The sequence below is a fragment of the Copadichromis virginalis genome, linkage group LG16 (genome assembly GCF_057382275.1).
Source record: "Copadichromis virginalis isolate Kocher_CV1m ecotype Utaka linkage group LG16, C_Virginalis_male_GT1.1, whole genome shotgun sequence".
In the NCBI taxonomy this organism is placed as follows: domain Eukaryota; kingdom Metazoa; phylum Chordata; class Actinopteri; order Cichliformes; family Cichlidae; genus Copadichromis; species Copadichromis virginalis.
The window spans coordinates 15,347,312-15,373,089 of NC_140633.1; the positions used below are offsets into that span (position 1 = coordinate 15,347,312).

Consider the following 25,778-nt stretch of genomic DNA (forward strand, 5'->3'; position numbering starts at 1 on the left):
ATATATATATATATATATATATATATATATATATATATTAGGGGTGCAACGATACTCGTATCGATATTGAACCGTTCGATACAGTGCTTTCGGTTCGGTACGCATATGTATCGAACAATACAAAGTTTTTAATTTATTTTATCAACTTTCCTTCTGACGATGCTGTCTGTGTTGAGCGCTCAGTGGATCTGCACTCGACAGTGCAGCCTAGGCGGAGCAGTCGAGTGCAGATTCACTGAGCGCAGGGCAAGCTACCGAGACAGAAGTTAAGCTCTCCTTGCAACATGGCAAATTGAACCTCCCCCATCCTCATTCAGATCTGGCGTTTGGAGCTATTTTGGTTTTCATGTGACGTATGACCCTGAAGGTAAGCGCGTCATGGACTAAAGTAAAACAGTATGTTGGATGTGCCATGCAATGCTCAATTACATGGGTGGGAGCTAGTGTGTTAGCGCAGTTAGCTCGTTAACGTGTTGGCTGTCCAGCCCCACGCTCAAGGCGATCCACGGTAGCTCGTTAACGGAGATTTGCCGTGTTGTGGCGTTAACGTCATTTCAACGAGATTTATGCTGACAGCACTAGTGGGAACACAACGAATATGACTGCACATTTACTCCGAAATCATCCTAGTGCAAAGACAAGTGGAAGCCGACAAAAACAACAAGCACATGCTACAAACTTTACCAGAGTCATTTAGACAGCCGTTAGCACACGATTCTCCTTATGGGGAGCTGTTATGTTTAATATGCTGCTGAGAATATAGCCCAGAAGAAGCGTATAGTATAGCTTTTATTTTGGAAAGAGCCATTTCTCTGTAATAAACTCTCTTTTCCAAAGATAAGTGATTCCTCAATCAGATACAGGGCTCGCAAAATTTTTCCAGTCGGGCTACCAAAATCTCTCTCTGCCCTGCCCGTCGGGCTATCGCAGGAAGGAAAAATATATGTCAATGCTTTTGCATTCTTTCGGAAATGTAGCTGGGTAATTATGTCATTGGCATCGGTGAGCCACTGTCAATATGTGACATATTTATATCGCGTTTGAATTTGCGCTTGTTTTTTGCTTTTACTTTGCAATCGCGCAAACTGTGTATAGAGAGCGACAGCACTGATTGGTGAGTGATGATAATTTGCGCACCAATTCCTCTGACATCGTCTTATCAATCGTTAGCTTACTATGCAAACATGACAAGTGAAATCTCCCGCAGCTTAAACATGTGAGAGGTTGATCGCGCAGAGAATCGCTGAGCGTTGTGTGTGTGTGTGTGTGTGTGTGTGTGTGTGTGTGTAAAAGCAGCAGGATATATATTTTAGTTCTGCTGAGCCAAATAAGACAGGTCAGGGTGAAGAAGTGACAGCCAAAGAAAAGCTTACCACAAAACGGAGAAGTTATGACAAATCAGACTATAAGGCAAAAAGAAAGTGCAGCTTTATGGTTTCATGGACAAAAGAATTTCTGTGGCTGCAATATGACGAGCTAAATAACCAGGGCTGCACATAAGTGGTCCGCAGGTGCGCATTCGCTGTCAAAATAAAAAATGCGAAAAAGATAAGAAGTTGCAACGCGTGTTTGCGTACATAAGATTTTCAGGAGGACAGACATTTGTTTAGAACTCTTAAAGATGTCGAAGAAGCTCCTTTAAGCAATTACTGTGATGTTCCTCCACCTCCAAAGAAATGTCAGAAGGAGTCCGAACCACAAAAGAAGCGCGTATTCTCGGAAAAGTGGTTGCAGGAGGTGAGCTGGCTTCAAACAAATGATGAACGCACAGAGATGTGGTGCGGAATGTGCCGTGAAAATTTAATAAATGACAAATTAAAAAGGCATGAACATTTTTCTTTGTATCGAAAAAATATCGAACCGTGACAGCAAAGTATCGAACCGAACTGTGAATTTTGTGTATCGTTGCACCCCTAATATATATATATATATATATATATATATATATATATATATATATATATATATATATATATATATATATATATATAAAAACACCCAGCACGCCCCTGCAGGCGGTTTATCCTTCAAGCTCGGGTCCTCTACCAGAGGCCTGGGAGCTTGAGGGTCCTGCGCAGTATCTTAGCTGTTCCCAGGACTGCGCTCTTCTGGACAGAGGTCTCCGATGTTATTCCTGGGATCTGCTGGAGCCACTCGCCTAGCTTGGGAGTCACCGCACCTAGTGCTCCGATTACCACGGGGACCACCGTTACCTTCACCCTCCACATCCTCTCGAGCTCTTCTCTGAGCCCTTGGTATTTCTCCAGCTTCTCGTGTTCCTTCTTCCTGATATTGCTGTCATTCGGAAACGCTACATCGATCACTACGGCCGTCTTCTTCTGTTTGTCTACCACCACTATGTCCGGTTGGTTAGCCACCACCATTTTGTCCGTCTGTATCTGGAAGTCCCACAGGATCTTAGCTCGGTCATTCTCCACCACCCTTGGGGGCATCTCCCATTTTGACCTCGGGACTTCCAGGTTATACTCGGCACAGATGTTCCTGTACACTATGCCGGCCACTTGGTTATGGCGTTCCATGTATGCCTTGCCTGCTAGCATCTTACACCCTGCTGTTATGTGCTGGATTGTCTCTGGGGCATCTTTACACAGCCTGCACCTGGGGTCTTGCCTGGTGTGATAGACCCCAGCCTCTATGGATCTTGTGCTCAGAGCTTGTTCTTGTGCTGCCATGATTAGTGCCTCTGTGCTGTCTTTCAGTCCAGCTTTGTCCAGCCACTGGTAGGATTTCTGGATATCAGCCACCTCCTCTATCTGCCGGTGGTACATACCGTGCAGGGGCCTGTCCTTCCATGATGGTTCCTCGTCTCCCTCCTCTTTCTTGGGTTTCTGCTGCCTGAGGTATTCACTGAGCACTCGGTCAGTTGGGGCCATCTTACTGATGTATTCGTGGATGTTCGTTGTCTCATCCTGGACTGTGGTGCTGACACTCACCAGTCCCCGGCCTCCTTCCTTCCGCTTAGCATACAGCCTCAGGGTGCTGGACTTGGGGTGAAACCCTCCATGCATGGTCAGGAGCTTTCTTGTCTTTATGTCAGTGGCTTCTATCTCCTCCTTTGGCCAACTTATTATCCCAGCAGGGTACCTGATCACGGGCAGGGCGTACGTGTTGATGGCCCGGATCTTGTTCTTACCATTCAGCTGACTCCTCAGGACTTGCCTGACCCTCTGCAGGTACTTGGTGGTTGCAGCTTTTCTAGCGGCCTCTTCATGGTTCCCATTCGCCTGCGGGATCCCCAGGTACTTGTAACTGTCCTCTATGTCTGCAATGTTGCCTTCTGGTAGTTTAATCCCCTCAGTTCTGACTACCTTCCCTCTCTTTGTTACCATCCGACTACACTTCTCCAGTCCGAATGACATTCCAATGTCATTGCTGTATAGCCTGGTAGTGTGGATCAATGAATCGATGTCTCGTTCACTCTTGGCATACAGCTTGATGTCATCCATGTACAGGAGGTGGCTGACAACTGCTTCGTTCCGTAGTCGGTATCCGTAGCCAGTCTTGTTAATGATCTCACTGAGGGGGTTCAGGCCTATGCAGAACAGCAGTGGGGACAGAGCATCTCCTTGGTAGATCCCGCACTTGATGGTGACTTGTGCTATGGGCTTGGAGTTGGCCTCTAGTGTTGTACGCCACATCCCCATTGAGTTCCTGATGAAGGCTCTTAGGGTCCCATTGATCTTGTACAATTCTAAGCATTCCAGTATCCAGCTGTGGGGCATTGAGTCATAGGCCTTCTTGTAATCAATCCAGGCAGAGCACAGGTTGGTCAGTCTGGTCTTGCAGTCTCGGCTGACTGTTCTGTCTACCAGTAGCTGGTGTTTTGCGCCTCTGGTATTCTTGCCAATCCCTTTCTGTGTCCCGCTCATGTATTGACCCATGTGCCTGTTCATCTTAGCCGATATGATGCCTGACAGGAGCTTCCATGTAGTACTGAGGCAGGTTATTGGTCGGTATTTGGAGGGGACCGGTCCCTTCTTGGGGTCCTTGGGGATCAGGACCGTCTGACCTTCAGTTAGCCATTCCGGGTGTCTCTCGTTAACTAGCAGCTGGTTCATTTGTGCTGCCAGACGCTCGTGGAGTGCAGTCAGCTTCTTTAGCCAGTAGGCGTGAACCATGTCGGGCCCTGGTGCTGTCCAGCTCTTCCTACTGGAGACCCTTTCTTGGATATCTGCCACTGTGATGGTTACTGGACCCTGTTCAGGGAGGTCGCTGTGGTCTGCCCTCAGATCCACTAGCCACTGAGCATTGCCGTTATGGGTTGCGTCCTTCTCCCATATGCTCTTCCAGTATTGCTCCGTCTCCAGCCTTGGTGGTGCTGTTCTCTTATTGTTCCCTTGCCACTGAGAGTACACCTTTGCTGGTTCTGTGGAGAACAGCTGGTTTATTCTCCTGCCTTCTATCTCTCTGGTGTACCTCCTCAAGCGGCTGGCCAAGGCTATGAGTCTTTGCTTGGCAGTTTCCAAGGCCTCAGGTATGGACAGCTTGCTGTATTTCTTATGCACCTTCTTTGTCGCACCTTTCTGCAACTCCGTTAGTTGGCTAACCTCCCTCCGTGCTACTTTGATCTTGCCCTCTAGCCTCCTTCTCCATGGAGGGTACTGCCCCTTGTGGCTGTTCAACTTGTAGCCAAGCATCTCACTGATCACTGCTGCCGTATTGTAGATCAGCTTGTTAGTGTCGGTAATCGTGGTTGTAGGTATCGTCCGTAGTGCTGCATTAACATCATCTAGCAGACCTTCTGAGGGTACTTCACGTAATCTTGGTAACCGACTACAGGGGATACAGGTTTCAAGCTTGGCCATGATCCTATGTTCATATTACATCATTAAAGTTTTTAAAAATTAGGTCAGTTTATGTATCAGCTGTCATCCTCTTAAGTTTTAAACCATAGGTTTATGTTTTAAATTCTAGTTAAAGTTATTGTTTAAGCCCTCTATTTGGTTATGGTCCTGTCCTTTTTGTTTATTTCTGTTTTGTTTGTGTGTGTGTGTGTGTGTGTGTGTGTGTGTGTGTGTGTGTGTGTGTGTGTGTGTGTGTGTGTGTGTGTGATTTTGAGGGTTGTTTTTTTAGCTGTTTTTATTAGAATAATTTATATTAGTCATCCTGTTTTTGAGACATTCCAGCATGCAGTATTTTGGGTAGTGTCATGGAGAGATGGCTAGGTAAAGGTGAGTATCATCTGCATATATAATGTATACTGTGCCTTTTAATAATACTGGGAAACACATGTTATGCAAAGAGAAAAGGTCCTCACATAGAACCCTGCAGAACTCTTCTGATATGATTGATATGATTCATACTACTGCAGTGCAGCACCTTTAATGCCTACGGCGTGTTCTAATCTCTGTAGTAAAATATTGTGGTCAATGGTATTGAACGCTGCACTGATGTCTAACAGGACAATTATAGAAATGAGGCGACTATCAGAGGCCATAAGAAGAGAATTTGTTACCTTTATTAGTGTTGTGGTTGGTCAGTGATGGCTTTTCAAGCAATAGTTTAATTACTGTCACCTGAAAGGCGAAAGGTACTTCAAAGCCCATTAACAGAGATGCACTGATCATATTTAAGATCAAAGCAGTAATCATTGGTAGGACGTCTTTGAGCAGTCTTGCAGGAATGGGGTTTAACAGACAAGATGATAATATGGAAAATCTGAGTAGTGGTCTATTTTTTTTATTTAACATACTCACTATTCAGCTCAAGGAGGTTGTCCAAGAGTCAGCTGTTTCCAAGCTCAAGCATGAACTTTCTGTCAAAAAGTTTTATAAATTCTCAGAAAATGTAGTTTGAATATCAATAACTGGAAAAATGTTATCTAAAGGCAACAAGATTTGGTGATATGACTGAGCAATTCTGTAGTGAAAAAGCTTTTTCTGGATCAAGATGGCAAGATATGCATGAGGATTCAAGACAGCAACAGTGGTGTCTATAGTGAACAACATATTATTTGCCCCAATGTAGTTCCTCACTGTCCTGGTTAAAAAGCAGCCAGCGACTTATATTTCCATCTGAAGAGGCTCGTGATATTCTACGCCCCCACAGTCAGGGACTGTGGTACGCAATAGGAACTGGCCAGTAACACTGTTATTGGAATCAGCTTGCACTGCACACCACTCAGCTATGTGCATTCAAGTGCAGACACATAAATACACATCTACACCCGTTCACCTATCTAAAGCAGCTTCCACACAGGGGCACACACTGCAGAGGGATCAGCTTCCTCATTGAAACATGAGGCGGCATCTTTAATGGCTGCTGACATGGTGTGATTTCCTTCTCTCAAATTCTTTTCACAAGATTCTTTCCAGGCTGCAGGTCAAGTGAAGGGACTTTAGCAAGTTGTACAATGCAGGCTCTGTACAGAGATGGTTAAGTCCTCTGTTTTTATTCATGATTTTTTTTATGACCAGTGAGAATCGTTATGAAGATGTAAACCTGGCTTAAAATTGAAAGGTGAAATGTCATCTTTTCAGGCTATTAGAAAAACTTCAATTCAATCTAATTTTAACCATCTACCAATTAATGTTTACATATGGAAGAATTCTAATGTAAATCTGTTAAACTGACTATTTTTTTTGGTTATGAAATTGTTACGATTAAACAGTCACACAACAACCACTCATATATATATATATATATATATATATATATATATATATATATATATATATATAAACACCCAGCACGCCCCTGCAGGCGGTTTATCCTTCAAGCTCGTGTCCTCTACCAGAGGCCTGGGAGCTTGAGGGTCCTGCGCAGTATCTTAGCTGTTCCCAGGACTGCGCTCTTCTGGACAGAGATCTCCGATGTTGCTCCCGGGATCTGCTGGAGCCACTCGCCTAGCTTGGGAGTCACCGCACCTAGTGCTCCGATTACCACTGGGACCACCGTTACCTTCACCCTCCACATCCTCTCGAGCTCTTCTCTGAGCCCTTGGTATTTCTCCAGCTTCTCGTGTTCCTTCTTCCTGATATTGCTGTCATTCGGAACCGCTACATCGATCACTACGGCCGTCTTCTTCTGTTTGTCTACCACCACTATGTCCGGTTGGTTAGCCACCACCATTTTGTCCGTATATATATATATATATATATATATATATATATTTTTTTTTTTTTTTACCTGTGATCACAATGTAATTATTTATAGTTTCCGTTATTAAACCTTATTTATTTATCGTCCTTTGTTTTTTTCTTTCCCTTTTCTGTGCGTCTTGTGTTCCCTCCATCTTTATTTCCCTGTTTTGTTTTGTTTTATTTGTGTGAGTTCATTCTTGGTGTCCCAGTCAGTTTACTTCCTGTTTTATTTTAAACATACTTTCTCAACTGCTTTTCTCTGTTTTTATTTCCCTTCTTTGTTCTTTTTTGTATTGTGCCTGTTTTGTTTTTTGCTTTTTAATTACTGGCAGAGTGCAGTCCCACAAAGTCAGCTAAGGGGTCACCACAAGAACTTCTACACAGAACGACACTGTCATGCTGTGATGGTCCAGTGGTACGCAAGGACACCACACGGCGTGAATGGTGTGGGTGCAAATCTGAGAAGGTTGGAAAAGGAAGTGTATTTTTTCAATCAATTATACAACAACTTCTTTCTCTGCATGTCCTTTCAGGAGAGATGGAAGAAGATTTTTCCTTTCTCACTTTGACCAAGTTTTAGCATTGTTTTGGCAAAGTTGTAAATATGCTTTCAAGTTTAGTTCAATTTCAGCCAAGTGGACAAATGTATGACCAGTTGCATTATATATTATTTCAATAACTGCCAATTAATTCCGTTCACTGATTAAGTCCAGATTTTAAAATGTACACAGAAACAGAGGTGCTGTAAGTGATGGAGCTGTAAAATGCAACAGTGCAGAGATATACGGAGCTGCTATTGTTCTTACTGATGTTCTTACTGTGATCCTCTCTGCCTAATGTAATACTGTCAGCCCCCACAATGAGCTCACTGCTCAATGCGGCAACAGCAAGGTGCTGCTGTCAAAGCTGCAGTGTTTGAATTGATTCAATCCTTATGATACACACAGATTTGTGGTTTTTTTCTCAATTATAAAACTATTTCCTGTGGAACTATGCAACTTGAAAAATTTCCTACCAGTACAAAATAAAGTGTTATGTCATTTAAAATCACAAAATCATCTTATACCTTCTGCTCAACAGCTCCAAGTGCCTTGACCGAGCCAGCCACATGCTCCACACTATGTCATCCACAATTAAGTCAGCGAGATAAAGGACAGATGACTGTGAAAGCTTTCAGATTCGGCCTTGCCAGCCTCCCATCTCCATGGCAACCCAACCCTGAGTAGAAAGGTCTGCAATAAGATGGCAGGAAATGCAAACCTTGTATGGTTGTTAAAGCAGATTTAAGGTCTTACTAATGGCTGCATCATTGGTGTGAGTCAGATTTGGTTTGCTCAGGTGTCGTGTGCACACAGATACTCAGCCATCTGTCACTATGGCTCCTGGAGGCACAGCGATCTGTTGCTTTATTTTAATGGCTGTGCTATGCTGGTGCGTTGTCAGAGACTCGCACAGATAACCTTTCCTTTAGAGCATAACCATGGAGTTATTCTGTAGCTTTATTACTGTCAACAAATCCCATGAGAGGTTAAGAGTTGTTATTTTTCACTCACCATTTCGCTCCCAGCCCTAATGTAATCAGTCCCATTTACAGCTTTAGACATTGGTCACAAATGTATAGCTCAATGTGGAATTTATTTATGTTTTTTTAAGAGATTAGAAATTAAAATAAAAACAAAACAAAAAACAAGTGTCAGAGGCAAAAAGTAAGTCAATAATTAAAAGTCACAAACTGCAGTTCCTCAAGTTGACACTTGAGGGTGTCCCTAAAAGCAGGTCAACCCCATAGACTCTCATGTTAAAATGTCCAACTTAATAAAAAATAATCTTTATAGTCCATTATTTCTTGATGAACTCCCTTTCATAACAGCTATAAATTTTATAACTCATCCATTTGGATACTGATGAGACTTAAAGTTAGGCGCATAGCCACTCTGACTACTAGATGTGCTGACACAGGCAGCTGTCTGCTAGACCTCAGTTCGAGTTATCGAACTGAACCCACTGCTTTGACTTGCCTGCGTTTGCAGATCTAGTATTTTTTACAGCATCGTAATTAAATGATCGGACAAGATATATGGCCCATTGTTGTGAAACATAGTTCATCCAAGAAGCTTATCTTTTGGTTTTGGTGACTTTTGAAACTGTAACGTTTGATTAATTGGATACCGGATATTTTATATACAGTCTATACTGTTAATGAGTGCAAAGGTGAAGAGACTGACTGAAAAACTGTACTGTAACAATGTTGCTGTGCTCTCTCACACACATTGCCACTAAAGGACACCTTGGAAGTAACTGAGACACACAAGCAGTTTTGAAAAATCAGCATTTTTTTCCACCTCTGGAATGAGAACGCTCTGACCTATGACGAGACAGTCAGAAGTGTCGGCATTGCACCTGCCACAGCCAGCAGTAACTACTGTCCACGATGGCTTAAACAATGGGAGATCAGGTCAAAAGAAATATAAGCTGCAGCTTGATGCAGCGCTTCAATGTAACATGCAGGTTGAAATATTCTTCATGAATGAACGTAAAAACTCTGTGAAACAGAGATGCACAAATTACTGAATGTGAAAATGTGAGAGACAAAATTTGCCAAAAAGCGTCAGTCACCACACCAAGACAGGCCTGTCAAATACTATTGTCTCTCCCTGTGTGAGACACTCGTGGTGTCACTCAGGCCACAAAGGAAACGGCTCTATCCTGTCACTGCCTCTTCTCCCATTTTTGAATAAAACGAGTTGTTACTTGTAGATTTGTCAAAGTGCAGTTTTACAAACTCTAACCACAGAAGTATAGATGTGTGTGCCACTTTCACTGTGCAGTATTACACTCACACATCCATATTGATAAATATGTAGCTAGCAGTAGGATTTCAGTTGTATAACATCACTGTGGTGTATCTGCTCCCTGTCAGTGCTCCTCCTCAAATGTCTACATATGCCCTCTGTACACTTATCTCACTTGGGTTTATTTATAGTCGTATACACTGCACTGCTAATCTCATGACTATTAGCTGATAGGAATGGAGTTAATGATTACACCCTAGCCTCATATTATTATTTTTTAATAGTAACTAGTAAGATTAGAATGAGTGAAAATGGTTGCTTTAGGTTTTCTTTATAACATCACAACGGCTATGGAGATATACAGAGTTGTGGTGGTGACACATCAATTATTTTAATACACTGAGGCTAAATGAGTGGTGCTGCCCTGTGATTACTTAATGAAGGTCTTGTTTGTCACCTCTGTATAAATGTCCCAGAGGCCCGCATATTATCTCCATGAGGACAAGATAAAAAAGTTGCTAAGCAACTGGTACCTGGCAACGTGTTCCTTGCCCAGAGGATGCAGAAATTCACTGATGAATCTCCTAATTGCTCATGTCCTCATAGATCAAATAATCTCTTTCATCATGTTTTTACTGTAATAACTACTCGAAAAATTGAAGGACTTTATTTCACAATACAAAGAACTGGAATTCAAAATTCCAAACAAATGAAATATTGTCTTATATGGAATTAGATCACGGAATATGAACTGTCATGGTCATTTGACCCAGCGTTGTGAGTTTTCCTGTATTATGATCTATGTATAAGTTCTCCTTGCTAGTCTTAAGTTTATTTCCATAGTGCCAGGTTATCCTGTTTTGAGTTTCTTATGGGCCCCGTTTAGTTCCTTGATCATTTAGTAATTTCCCCTTGTGTCTTTGCCCTCTGTGCGTCTGTGTTTATGTGTTTGTATGAGTTCTTGTGCCTTGTTTCCCCTCCTTGTGGTTTATTCCATGTTTATCCATGTTTCTCTCTCTCTCCCTTGTGCTCCTTCGCATTCCCTCGCTCCCTCTGGTCTGCCTCTCCTCCACTCCTGTGTCATGTTCCCCAGTTTCCTGTTTTATTGTGAAGGTCTTGTGTTTCCGTGTTCCACGTATCTTGTTTTGCTTCCCCTGTGGCGTCATGTTAATTTGTGTCAGCTGTATTCCCCGTGTTTCCTCACTTCCCTCGTTATCCTTCTGCGTATTTATGTCAGCGTCTCCCTCATAGTTGTGTGCATTTCTCCATGTATTTAGTGCTTCCAGTATAGTTCGTGTCATTCTCCCAGTTTTGGTTTTGGTTTTTCCGTCCTCAGCAATAAAGCTGTATTTTGTGCATACAATAAAGTAACATTTTTTTAAATCTGAAATGTATTTATCTTAAACTGTTTCTTTATTCCTTTATTTCTGTATAAAATAAGCCTGTTTTTGCTCATGTCATTTTAGAAACAAGACACAACTGGCTAAAAAATGAATCCAAACTGGATTTTCTAAAACTGCAGTTCCAAAAGCAAAAAGATTTCCATGTAGAAATGCTCAACTTCACAACATTGAAAAACATGTTTACAGGAGTCTGTCTTTCAGTTCTGTTGCTTTACCAAACTATCTACTGTTAGATGATTAGCTCTTCACTATTTTGTCCAAATATGCAAATGTGGTTTTTTCTGGTCACTCCAAAACCCAGCATGCATCAGCTGTACCTCAGGCAAATGAAAGAAAGAAAACAAAATGTAACTCTGAAATCTGAGCTTTTGGCTCACACAGATTAAGTTCATCTTATTTTTTAAAACGTTGGCAACTGTCTGACATAGTAGAATGACATATGACAGAAACAGGAAGAAAGTATAATGTGGCTCTTTAAAACATGCAATGTTATCTTTCTCTCAGTTTACTTACCACTCCAATAGAGAAGTAGTTGTTGACGATGCTGTAGGGAACAGGATCTCCCTTCTCCTCCTTGTCGTCAGGGATGATGTCTATATTCCAGCGGTCCAACACCACCTCAGTGCTATGCTCAATGTCCCGAAGGACCTTCACCAAGCTACCACCCTCATAACCTGCCGAGAACAACCAGAGAATTCAATTTACTTCAATTCAGTGTTATTTATATCAAATCACAACAACAGTTGGCTGGAGGTGCTTTATTATATGTTAAAGTAGAGACCTACAATATTAGAAAGAAACCCCAATAATGACACAACCACCTATGAGCAAGCACTTAGCAGCAGGGAGGAAAAAACGCTTTTTAACAGAAAGAGGCCTGGTTCTTATATCGAGCTTTTCTACTCTACTGGAGCATTCAAAGCACTTTATACAACATGCCATATTTACCATTTTACTCCAGCACTTTTTTCTATGCTTTTCTTAAATAAGTGCTTTCTATCTTACATTCAGATGCATTTATACTCCAATGGATGCATCAGAGAGCAACTTGGGGATATTTATAGTGCAGACTGGAGCAACCAGGGTTCAAATCATCAACCTTCTGATTAGCAGATAACCAGCTCTACCTCCTGAGCTGCAGCCACTTTTATCCCGCTAAACAGTATAAAGCTAGAAACTTGGAATCAATCAGGAATCACATGAAAAAAAATCAATCAATCAGTCAAGCATAGCGTGAGCAAAATCTGGCAGAGAAAAGTCGTTCTCTATATTTCATCATTTTTAATCATAAGCTCCACATGTAACAGGCAAATTACACTATACGAGCTCAAATATGGAACACAATAAAACTGATTAAGCTGCCTTTCCAAAGAAACTACCCTCCTTGCTTCAAACCCAGAATGAAGCCCAGACCTGACAGCCCTCCGGGAAGCCCTCTGGATTTGCTCCATAGCTGACAGCCTGCTTTAACAGCCAGGCATAGTAATAAGAAGCAGATGTTTGTTCCAAAGGTGTCACAAGGGCATGAGGCTTTAATGAGTGCCATCACACTGGGAGAATCATGTGTGTGAAATATGAGAGTATTTTGCATATGCATATGTTCTCACATTTGTACTCTTGAGAAATAAAAGAAAATTCACGGGGAACAGTTGTCTTTTTACATGAACAATTAGCTACTTTTTAGCTGTATTTATTTATTCATTTTGTGGTGTTTGCACAGGTACACACACAAATACACACATCGTCTGCACAAATTGATACATGTTTTTGTCATTATGCCATCTGTGCACAACCTTAGAAGACTGCAAGCCTGTACTTGACTGTTAGCATATATGAATACTTGGAAATTAACCTTAAGCACAAAGTGCAACCAAGATTGATGCAATAGTTTTGCTGGTATTTATTAAAATCAGGCTGTATTGGATAAAAGGATTTTTTTCCCCTGATAATGGCATAAGGGAAGTTATTACAGTCTATCCTGAAGGTTGAACGAAAGCGTTACAAAGAGTAACTCATGAAACCATCCAGAGACACTAATGGTATGTCAGTGCTGAGTTACCTGACATAATGAAAGACAATCACGTACAATACATCCTGATATTTGTGTAAATGATTACAAAAATCCACTGACACCAATAGAGGAAATTAAGTGTTCATGTGTTCACTGCATTATGTGTTATTTTTAAAGTAAAATTTGCTTTATCTTTCACCAATGTCCTCCATTTTCGCCCTGTGTTTCATCTTCACTGCAATTCACGTAAGTTCCTTTCACATTATCATTATTATTAGCACTAACTTTCACAAATACAACCAGTGTAAGAATTAATGCATAATGTGTTTCTATTCCAGTACTTGCCAAATGGTAAATGATCAAGTCAGTCATGTCTCATGGGTTAAGAGAAAAGCTTTGCTCGGCAAATATCTCTACCAACTTTTATGACAATCCTTCAAATTATTGTCAAGATATTCCACAAAAACCCAGTAATTAAACTAAAATTCAACAAGGCCTAAATCTTTGGGATTCATGCTCTAGAGATCATGAATTAGATTGAGTGGTGATACATCTGAAAGCTGTTCGATAGATTTTTTTTGTTAGTTGATGAACATCTGACTAAAACAGACTGCAGAGCCATGAATCAAAACTGGCTGCTCACCTTCACATACAAATCAGACTAGATTCATTTTCCCTCTCAGGTAAATGATCATCAAGCTAATTGGCTGCAGCTAATATTTCAGAGTTTATCTCTGATGATCAGTTCAACAGCCCAAAGCCACCCAGACCTGGCAGCTTATTGACAAAATATCTTTCAAGTGCTCTGCTGGTCCTCGCAGCAACAATCGAGCAGTTATAACCAGCCAGTGTAATTACTGGTCCCAAGTACTACGAGAAATCAATGGTTGGCAAAGGACTTACAGCGTGTGCAAGTGATTTGCATATTAAGTTTTTAATTTGACACATAAAAGTCCCCTGTTTCTCTTCCCATCTTTCATTTCCCAGAAATGTGCAGAGACACATGGCTACCTTTTGTATTTGAGAAGTGAGTCATTCTTTAAATTAACTGTTTAAACGTGCTCTATTATGTTCAATTCAAAAATGAGTATCTAAATACAGAAGACAGGAGGCATGTAAGGCAGACAGAGGTGAAAAATGAAGCTGATATGAGAAGAACAAAAGAGAGCAGGCGGGAATGTCCAGGAGAAAGTAATTCAGCAACCAGAGGGAGACAACAGTGATTGGTATAAACACGCAGAGTTTTAGGAAAGAACACTGAAAAGCAAACAGGCAATCAGGCTGAAGCGTAGCTATAGAAAGTGACAGCGGACTTGGTAATGTGAAACTAATCGGGACAGAACAGAGACTCACAAAGGCAGAAAAAAAGTGAAAGCTGTCCTCTGTGGCTCCCTCTTTATAGCCAATTTCTCCTTACTGCTTAGCTGTACAGCTCCAATATTGATGCTTTTTCCCAGTGATATCAGAAGTCTTTTTTGACTGTGGAAGGCAGCTTTAGTAAGCAGAAACACAGATATTCCTCTGAAGAGTTGGTGAACACCAAAAAAACTGAATTAAAGAGGACTTAAACTCATCAGGTGACCACAAACACAAATGATTATGAATAAGTATGGTGCTACATTAACTCCATTAACTAACAGGCTCACAAAATCTTATCAGTGTTTTCAGCTTGTTTCTCTTTGCCACAAAGTTTCCAAAAAGATCAGCTATGGCATCAGTTCTTGCAGGCTTTATAGATGCCTATGCAGCTATGTAAAGAAAATACAGAAAGATGCTGGAATGAGCTCCTCACCTCCTCCCCAGCGTAAGCAGCGAGCCAGGTCATTCCCTGTGCCCAAAGGAAGAATGGCCACCGGAGGGTGCCTGGCAAAGTTGGCCTTATCTGCAAGGGCACAGACAAGCAGATCGATCTCGTGCTATGGATGTGAAAATGTTCTTGAAACAGATTTTTATGACAATATATGAACTAGAATTCTGACTGAATTTATTACTGATAAATTACTGCTAAACCTACATTTGTACTCAGCTAGAATAAAGTAGAGAGTAATAATTCCTCACAGTGGAAAAAACTATGCATGATTGCAGGAACTGTGGAACTTCAGAGCTGGTCTTTAAACAGATGTTTACAATTCATTTTTCAGCTAAAATATTTAATGTTCACCTTTATTTTTCTGCTCTTTCAGCCACATTTCATCTTTACTTTTATTAATAACAGAAAATATATGTGGACTGGTGCTCTACAATATGTTTCATCCACCAAATCACATTCACACGGTGCTTTTATCTATGCTAAAGCACATTCTAACATTCACATACACTCAGGGTTCAGTATATTGGTCAAAGATGCTTCGACATGTGTTCTGACCTACAGCTGCCTTTAAAACAATAAAATCTGGTTAAGAATGCAGATAAACTCCTATCAAAGCAAAGTATTAGTTAGATTCTAACTTTTTCATAAGTTAGAATCTAATTACCTATACAGTCGAGGATCCAGCCCACTGTGCCATCACCTCCACAAGCAAGAACCCGGAAATCAGGGACATCATGGAAAAAGTTGAGCCTAGAAAGACAATAGATCCAGGAATCATCACACATGATCTTCTGACATTTTAGTGCTGCTATCCATTCTCACATACAGCAGAAAATAATCAATTTCAGAAGTGTCTGCAGCACTAGAAATGGTATGTGTTTAAGACGGGAGAGCTGCCTGGGTAGAGAGTTCACGGGGCAGCACACAAGACAACCACAAGCCAGCGGGCATGGACCACTGACTGCACTGTTCACATCTTAAAGCAATCAGACATCCCAGTGACTTTGTGTTCTGACCTGTATCTCTGTCAGGGACGTTACAGAAACATTTAAGGGTTCAGCACATGTGTGAAAACATCTTCACATATACAGAAAACAGGTGTTTTGTTTGTAGAACACTTTTATACACAGAGTCCCTGAATCCTAATGTCAGTGTGTACTAAGAATTCTGTGACGCCAAATTTATTAGTTGCATTTTGCAGCAGCTGACAGGGATTTCTAAGCTTGTGATGGTTTAATGAACAGGGGCGCTCCTGGGCAGAGAGGACACAGAGGAAGGTAGAGAGAGAAAGAGTAATCAGTGTGCGCCCTCTCCAGCTGTGCTTACTTCACTCCTTTCCCTGGAAACCACAGTCACGCAGTGGTCGCAGAGTGCATGCCCTTCAAAGGGACCTTTAATGTGTGTTGGAACAAAGATGTCGACAAAAGCTTTCATCTCTCTCTATCATGAGACAGCTGCCCGGTGACCACCTGGTCCTGCACAGTGATCTCCCATAGACCCTTTAAACCAGTTCTACATTTTCACTTGAACATAATACAAGCAGGTGATAACTTAAAAGAAAAATCGACATATAGTGTCTCAGTAAGGTCTTGGGCCACCACATGATTTTTCAAGTCTCCCAAACTCTGCTGGAGGAGTGAACGCTATTTTTCCAAAACATATGAACTATTTTGGTGTTTCACTGATTATGGTGGAAGGGCTGTCCGTGCAAAATGTCAAGTTAACCTGAGATCAAAATATTAGGGAAGCCATAACATATGAGTGATATCACTTTTGTCCTTATTCAGGTCCTTATCAGGATCAAAATTCTTCATAATAAGATGCATTAATATGTGAACTCCAGATGCCCCGACCAGTTTGTCAAAGATACAACGATACATGTTTTGCAAATAGTATAGAAAACTCTCCAGCTGTGCAGTGTTACAGAAGAAACACCTGACTATTTACAGGCAGTATTGACAATGAAATGCTTACCCCACAGTATTGTCACGTTCTTTATTTTATTGCCAAAGAATCCCGTGAAAAGTTCTGTTCATTTATTTTGTGCCAAATCACAACAACGGTTGTCTCAAGGTGCTTTATATTGTAAGGTAAAAACCATACAGACAAAGAAAACTGAGAAAGCCCTAACAATCTTATCACCCCTTGTAAGCAAGTGCTTTGGTGACAGTCGGAGGGAAAAACTCCCTTTTAACGGGAAGAAACCCATTTTCTGCTACTGGTTTTAAGCCTAATCTTAAAAGTAGAGATCGTGTCTGTCTGCTGAATCCAAACTGGGAGCTGGTTCCACAGAAGAGGGGCATGGAAGCTAAAAAGCTCTGCCTCCCATTCTACTTTTAAATACTCTAGGAACAACAAGTAAGCCTGCAGTGTGAGAGTGAAGTGCTCTAACGGGGTGATATGATACTATAAGGTCATTAAGATAAGATGGGGACTGATTATTTAAGACCTTGTATTTAATGAGAAGAACTTTAAATTCAATTCTGGATTTAACAGAAGAACAATAAAGAGAAGCCAATACAGGAGAAATCTGCTCTCTCTTTCTAGTCCCTGTCAGTACTCTTGCAGCAGCATTTTGGATTAACTGAAGGCTTTTCAGGAAATTTTAGGACATCCTAATAACAATGAATTACAGTAGCCCAGCCTAGAAGTAATGAATGCATGAACTCTTTTTTTCAGCCTCGCTCTGAGACAGGATGTTTCTAATTTTAGAGATATTGTGCAAATGGAAGAAAGCAGTTTTACATATTTGTTTAATATGTGCGTTGAAGGACATATCCTGGTCAAAAATGACTCCAAGGTTCCTCACAGTGTTACTGGAGGCCAAGGTAATGCCATCCAATAACCTTAGTTTGATCTGAATTTAGAAGCAGAAAGTTAGCGGCCATCCAGGTCTTTATGTCTTTAAGACATTCCTGCAGTTTAACTAATTGTTGTGTGTTATCTGGCTTCATGGACAGATAGAGCTGGGTGTCATCTGCATAGCAGTGAAAATGTATGCTATGTCTTCTAATGATGCTGCCAAAGGGAAGCATGTATAATGTAAACAGAATTGGTCCTAGCACTGAACCCTGTGGAACTCCATAATTAACCTCAGTGTGTGAAGAGGACTCTCCATTTACATGAACAAATTGGAGTCTATTAGATAGATATGATACAAACCACTGCAGCGCAGTACCTGTAATACCTACAGCATGTTCTAATCGCTCTACTAGGATATTATGGTCGACAGTATCGAACGCTGCACTAAGGTCTAGCAGGACAAGCACAGAGATGAGTCCACTGTCAAAGGCCATAAGAAGATCATTTGTAACCTTCATTAATGCTGTTTCTGTGCTGTGATGAGCTCTGAAACCTGACTGAAATAAGCCATTCCTCTGCAGATGATCAGTTAGCTGTTTTACCACTACTTTTATATGGTTGTATAAAGGGAAGTAAGATAAAAGGATTAGCTATGACAGCTGGGTCAGTATATCAAATCCACAATATAACTACACTCTGCTGTTTTTAAAAACACCTACAAACAACAATTTACTAAAAAGAAGCCTGGTTGTATAGTAATATATAGACAAATGGCCCTGTTTTCCCTTCATCTATTTCCAACCATCCATCTACACCACTTGTCCAATTCATATTTTTGAGGGGGACTGAAGCCTATTCCGGCTGGCATCCAAGTGACATAGTTTCAGGTCTTGTAGTCAATATATTTACTTCGCAACTTATAATCAACTAATCTCAAGCCTTCACAACAGGACTCCATTAACTGTGATGTCACAGTGGCTCTGTGCATTTTTCCCATAGAGCTTATTTTTTTATTTCATTATTTCAGTAGAAACAAACAGGTTTGGGGCTGAATCCCAATGAGAGGCTAGGGAAATTGGTTTTGACTTTTGGTCTATGTGGAAAATGAAAAAGCTCCTGCATTCTCAAGAATGGAAGGAGCCTGCCAACACAACAGGGGTACCAACAGCCAATAACATAGAGAGAACCTCGGAATATATAAGCTGTTGTGCCCTGTTGTGTTTTGGCACCTGGCAACTCTTCCTACTAATGGATCTATAATCCAGCTGTTCCTTCTGGATTAGATTTCATGCCTCTCTGGTACCTGAAACAACCAACCTGCCTGCCTTACCCTTATGTTACTGCCTCCCCAGAATCAAAGTAGGTGGTATGTTTATTTCTAGACCTTATAACAAGGCACAGAAGCCACAAGGCAAACAGCACCCCCTAAGGGCTATATAGAGAAACAACACCAATATGCATTCACATCTAACCAAAACCTATTTAAAATCTTCCGTTTGATTTATGCATGATGTCTTAAAGGAAGCTGGTGCATCAACAAATAATACATGGAGGTTGACATATTATGTGCAATGACATGAAATGTAAGTACAGCAAGCTAATCGCGTTCCCTAAACACATCACTCAGAGAAATCTACCCCCTCATTTCAATGCCTGCTGTGAGTGTTGCTAAGGAGCCCATGGTAACAGTTGTGGAGTTCAGCTGGCAGTGAGTTAACCCTCTATGTGACAACAGACCCTGTGTGTTTATTTTCAATGTAGGGCCTCTTTCACCCTTTTAGCAGCATCGGCACAGATCTCCCGCTGCACAGGACAGTCATATGACCTCATTTAAGACAGATCCCTGCACTGAGGAAAAAGGACTGAGGCTGAGTTGAGCAGGCAGAGGAGTTTGTTATTAAAAGTTACATAATTACTGTAAGTGGAACTTACAAGGCAATATTCTTAGCCACAAATATTATAATATATCATAATATCAGTGGAAGGAACCGTACAGGGCCCAGACCATTTCCAGTTTAGACTGGGCCCAGCAGGTTTTCTTTGAGCAAGCCCAAGTCAGTTTGCAGATAGAAACTCAATACAGGGGCCCTGAAAGGGCAAAATGTCTATTGCCATGTGTGTCTGTGCTTAATACTTATACAGTTTATGAATGCAGCTTGCTAAGCATGCGACCACTGATTAGTTAGTAATCAACCCTTTAGTCTGAATATGGTCACTTCAGGCTCCCTATAACCAACATGCTGGTGGCCAAAACACTGATGCTTAGGCTTCAAAATGAGTCTAAAACAATGGATAATGTGATGCCAAATCCATCTTTTATATACAGTATAAAATACACTGCTGTTAAAAGGCTAAATTTAACAACATAAAGGCATGTTTACAGTCTGGTAAAAAGAAATACAGATAATTTATACATATAGCTAATTTCACTCTCCATAGCTATGTTGGAACATTTGACAAGGCGCCTGTTTAAATATTATTAATTCTGCTGACACGGGCAGCAGCAGAAGCAGCAGATATTTGTCACCACCAATTTGAGACGCTGAACTGGTGCTCTTAACCATGTTTAGTTGGTGCTTTTGGGAGCAATTTTATGGTACAGTCTTCTAAATATGATGTCCTCTTGTGTGACCCAGACAACAGACCAAGTTAATAAAGGATTATCCTGAAGAAAAAAAAACCTCAGGGGCTGAAAAATTAAGCCACCCGCAAAACCTGCAGTTCCTCTAATGGCCACTTGAGGCTGGCTCCAAAGTTAAAACACCAAATTTTACAGAGGCCACACACACACACATAAAACATATTAAGGATTGTACATTAACATAAAACTGTTGTTGGAGCCATACTGAATTTTACAAGGGAAACACACACACACACACACACACACACACACATATGAAGAGAGAGAGAGTATGCATAGTATGCAAATGGCCATCATAGTACGTCATACAATGAGAACAGGACACATATTAATATTAAAATCTGTAGCATAATGTATTGTTTGGAGTTTAGTCTGTTACTGTTACTATTTTTAACATTTCTTCTTAGAGCAACTGTAACCCACATAATTTCCTTAGGGATAAATAAAGTATTCTGATTCTGATTGTTTCAGGATGACCTGCCATTATCCAATGACATCTGCTTACCTGTATCTTTTGCTCGTTTCTCCTCCTCTTCTTTTATAATTTCTCTAAACTGAGCACCTGATGGCTTCGAACTTTTCTTGACCATCTTCCATCGGTTTTAATTTTGCACTTCAGTATGAACACAAGTCCCCCAACTCGAGGATCACCACAACATGATCTAACACACCTACACCTCAGTTCACAGATTCACTTTGTCAAAGGTGCATTTCTGGGATTTTGCACAACCCAGGATTCAAATCATGAACACATAATGGGCTTGGATTTACAACACTGTGAATGAAATGTGCTCTATTTGGAAGCAGCCGGCCCCCCTCCCCTTTCGACGGCTTGTGTGTGAGACTTTAAATCATCAAACTGTAAATTTCAAATTTCAAATTGTTATTGATCCCTTTACCCCGAGTCCTAAAGTGTATGTTTATTTTCTTACTGTTCTTATATTTATTGTTTGTTTTCTTGCACTGCTGTAACTGGAGCCTCGTCGTCTCGTCTCTCTATATACTGGACTGTATGTAGCGGAGATGACAATAAAGTTTACTTTGACTTTGGCAGCAAGCAGGCGCACCGAGGGCTCTCGCGCTCACTTTTCGCGTATAGAATTTCGAAAAAACACCGGTGCAAATTATAAGTCTGTATCATAACGTCTGGTGTTTTTGTGTTTGTTGTTTTGTTTTTATTTTATTTTATTTTGCGAGCTCCAGCCAATCAGAGAATCCCCCCGCCCCGCCCTCTCCTCCCTGTGCAACAAGCAGCAGGCGCACCTCACAAACGAAGGGCGCCCTTACGCCCAGCAAATGGGCGATAGAAAGCCGATCGGTGCCTATGCTGTTCCCAATATGTGCTGGCTGGTGTCGGGGCAGCATGAGTACGAGCAATTTTTTTTTTTTTTTTTTTTTTTGCTGATGCACGTGATGCCGCCCCCCACCACTATGCCGCCCCGGGCAACCGCCCGTGTCGCCCGTATCGAAAACCGCTACTCTGTGTGCTGTACCTTCAGAGTTTGTGGATGCACCTTACCAACTAGCTTTGCTAGCATTGGCTAATAACCTAGCAGCCCAGTTATTTCCAAATATGGTCACTTTCTTTTTTTCCTTCAAAAAAACATGAACATGATATCTTTTCTAGAGTCCAGCATCACATCAGTGTATCACAGTGTCTGTGTTTGATGCAGCGTGTACCATCTACAGCATTCTCCCCAAAGACCCGTGTGCGTCATCGGGTCTCTTTTCTTACAATGGGCTCTCGAGGGCAGCAACTTTGCTTGTCGTGACTGAGAGAGAGGCAGAGACAGTAACAGAAAAGGGAGCAGAGAGCCTCATACAAATGGATGTGAAAGGATGGTGAAGTCACTTCACCTTCAAGGTAAAGCATTCATGGCCCTTGTGCTGCTGTATAAGGGCATTTTTTTTCTTCTTCCAATGAACAAGGGGGCCCAACAGAATTCATTTCAAAGTACATGTTGTGCTCAGGTCTGACGTATGCAGGAACGCATGTGAGTGTCAAGAGGTCAAATGCACAGCGCGGCAGTAACGCAGTGTCCCCATTCCCCTTCACTGACCTCCAGCAGGTTAGTCTAACATGACAGGAGGAGGTGGTCTCCCAGCACAGCGCTCTGACTGAACAATTTATGTTTCTATTTCATATTCATGATGCTCTTTTTATCCTGAAATATAAACTCCTGACTCAGCCCAAAAACAGAGGATACTACTAGCTTTAGTTCAAACTATCATATCGGCTGAAAAAATAGGAGTTTAATTGTTTCTCTTTTGTTGGTATGCTCTAATGGGCTGGTGCTGGTTTTAGGCACTAAAGCATATCCTTTCTGACATGGGGCATAATGTTGAGAGCCCATCACAGGGCTAACACTGTGAGACAGACAGCCTCACATTCTCACATAGCTTAGAATCCCCAATTAAGCTGACTTGCTTGTCATGCACAAAATCCACACAAAGCACAAGGGGAACATGTTAATTCCAAATAGTATAGCCCCAGGAAACTACGAAATTCATGAATAAAACAAAAACAAAAAACTTTCTGGTTAAAATGAATGATATTCTGTTTGGGACAAGAAAAAAAAACTGTAATCCAGTATCAGCACCTTATTCCATCTGTGAAACACGGTGGTGGTAGCATCATGGTTTGTGTTTGCTGCCACCTGTGCCAGGACAGCTTGTCATCATGTGCAGAACAATTAATTCCAAATTGTACCAGAGGAAAATGTCTATCTATGAAAAGAATCTCAATAGAAAAGGGGTCACCCAAAGGTTCACATGGTTTTTCCCTCACACACATGTAATACAGCATACTTCTCCTCAATAAATTAACATCCCACGTAGTGTCTTTGTTTTATTTAATTGGGTAGTCTTTATCTTAGAACTTGAGTCAGCTCATTTTTTAAGTCATTAAGGGTTCACAATTTACTGCAACTTCACCTAGCCACTACCACTGCAAAGGAAAGAGAGATGAACACAGCAGACTTACCCTACCATCGGCCCTCCTTGATCCAGACTGTACACCTGCCTCGGGTTTAGCAGGTACCTGAACTTCCTAAGTACCCTGAAGAGGAAAGAAGGAGGACAGTTTATAGTGTTAATATGGTAATTACACACCAGGCTTATATGAGTGCTCAAATTACACAGATTATGAAATACAAGAATTTTGCAGGTCTGCGGTGTGCCACGTGCTGCTGCATTGGTCTATAAATTCGTGGATGCAATCTGTCAGGGATACCAGATTTTGAACAGCAAAACAAACACAAAGACTACCTAAAGACATTTTATCAGCTTGGTTCTTTCATAAATTCTCATGCCCTACGAATTAATTGAAAACCATCAATGATCAGGCCCATAAGCCCGATTACCACATTTAGAAATTGCACACATGGTCTGGCGTGTGAAACCAATCGGGCCATTGGTCTTAAGATTTTTTTTACTGGCTTTCGTCTTCTCATTCCCCATGTGTTTATATGCACTGCTACATGTCATTAACGTCTGTCTCGTCTTTCCTGTAGTTTGTATTTTGTCATGTTTGTTGTAGGTGGTCTTCTATGGTCTTCTTATTTAAAATAATGTTATTCCTTCCCACTGTTGCCATGTGCTCACTCACTGTGGTTGTTCTAAATAAATAAAAATGTAAATGAACTGCATGATGTTGCCACAAAATCACCACGTTTCCCTAATGAGTGTAAACTTTTTGCCTTAGTGTAGCTTAGTCGAGTATAACTCTGCTGGGACAGCTGCATTCATATATATCTATATATATATTTACTGTTTTTCATAAGAATCTTTCATAGGTTTTTAGAGTTACAAAATGCATGCACATCATTCGTTTGTCAACAAATGTGTATGATATGAAGATCTCAAGTTTTCACTTTTATGTAATGGTATACAGTCGAGGTGATATAAAAGTCATGACAACATGTATTTAACTTAGAATGTTATATGACTTCTGCAACCTCCACACACATCTGATTGCTCTGAATCGGTGTCCCATGTTCTGCAGGAAAGGTACAGGTTTTTTTTTGCATGCCCTTCATTTGGACAGTCATCTTTTTGTGTTCACAAGCGTTTTCAGTGAGCTGCTCATTGACAAGGCAGCTTCATGCAACCTCGTGGATATTACGTAAAGTGTTCATTAAAGCCTTCGCCAACATGTTCATGTGTGCCGTAAAACCAGTTTTACAGGCTTCTAATATCCTTCTACTGAGTGTACCAGTATATTTATATCAGCTAGTGAATAAGTGCCTAAGCTCTCTATCCTATCTGTTGACACGTCTCTGGGTAGAAGAGAAGCTTTTACAACTCGTGCAGCGCTTGCAGTCATCACTCATAATAAAGATGAAACTGAACTCAGACATAAATAGCAGCCTCTGTCTCTGGTTTCCTGCTTAAACTGTTTATTTGTTCTATTAATAGATAATAATTTCCTTTCTAATTGTAACAAAAGAGTGCGTTGCTATGGTAATGTATCAAACTGGGGGAGAGCCACAGGCTTTTGTGAGTTAGGTGGGGTACAATGAGACAATGGAGACATGAATTTAAAGCTTGTATCTCTTCCTCTTTAAATGACAGCATTCAGAGCGTTGGCAGGGAGGTGAAGAAATGTTGGCGCCCTCTTTGGCATAAGTAAAAATACTGTCATTTTCTCATAATGGCTCCAAAAAAGCTTGAATCAAAGCTGATTTTAGTCTCAGCATCCTGCTAATGTAAATTAGCTTTCATTTCATTGGATGTGGGACATAGAAAGGATGTATAGAATCACCTGTCAAATCACATTCGTCTTAACTGCTTATCTAATTCAGGGTCACTGTAGGCTGGGGCTTATCTCGGCCAGTTCCAATTGAAAGAAAAAAAAAGAGGAATGCTGAAGAGGTTAGCTGACTTTGCCCCAAAGTAAAGTTTTAAAAAGCCTTTTTTCCTCCTAGAAGTTCTATTTTTTTTTACCATTTTGCTCTTGAGGAATCATTCTATGGATTTCAACTCGGGAGTCTTTGAGTGTAACTAATTTGTCCATGCATATGAGGCCACCAGATCCATGTTGTATTTAGTATGCAAATAAAGGGGTCCTTCCTGTCCTTCTTCTTGTCATCTTTTCCAGATTAGATAATGCTAGAGTAGTTCCTTTTCTCCCCCGAAGGTTCTGTCTGTTTGATAGCAGCCTGCTGTCCACAGTTTTCAAAATATAATTTTCAAACTTTGCCTGGCAGTAGTTACCA

The 25,778-nt window shown here is 41.0% G+C and overlaps 1 protein-coding gene across 2 annotated transcripts in view; it reads right to left on the reverse strand.

Moving 5' to 3' along the window:
• The window catches only part of dgkg (diacylglycerol kinase, gamma), a 161,481-nt gene that overhangs the window by 64,917 nt on the left and 70,786 nt on the right, over positions 1–25,778 (reverse strand). For both annotated transcript variants that reach the window (XM_085435537.1, XM_085435538.1), the window contains 4 exons: positions 23,546–23,620; positions 15,784–15,869; positions 15,102–15,191; positions 11,812–11,972 (listed from right to left, as the gene is read on the reverse strand). In XM_085435537.1, the coding sequence (XP_085291663.1) occupies positions 11,812–11,972; positions 15,102–15,191; positions 15,784–15,869; positions 23,546–23,620 (412 nt within the window). The remainder of the gene's footprint in view (positions 1–11,811; positions 11,973–15,101; positions 15,192–15,783; positions 15,870–23,545; positions 23,621–25,778) is intronic.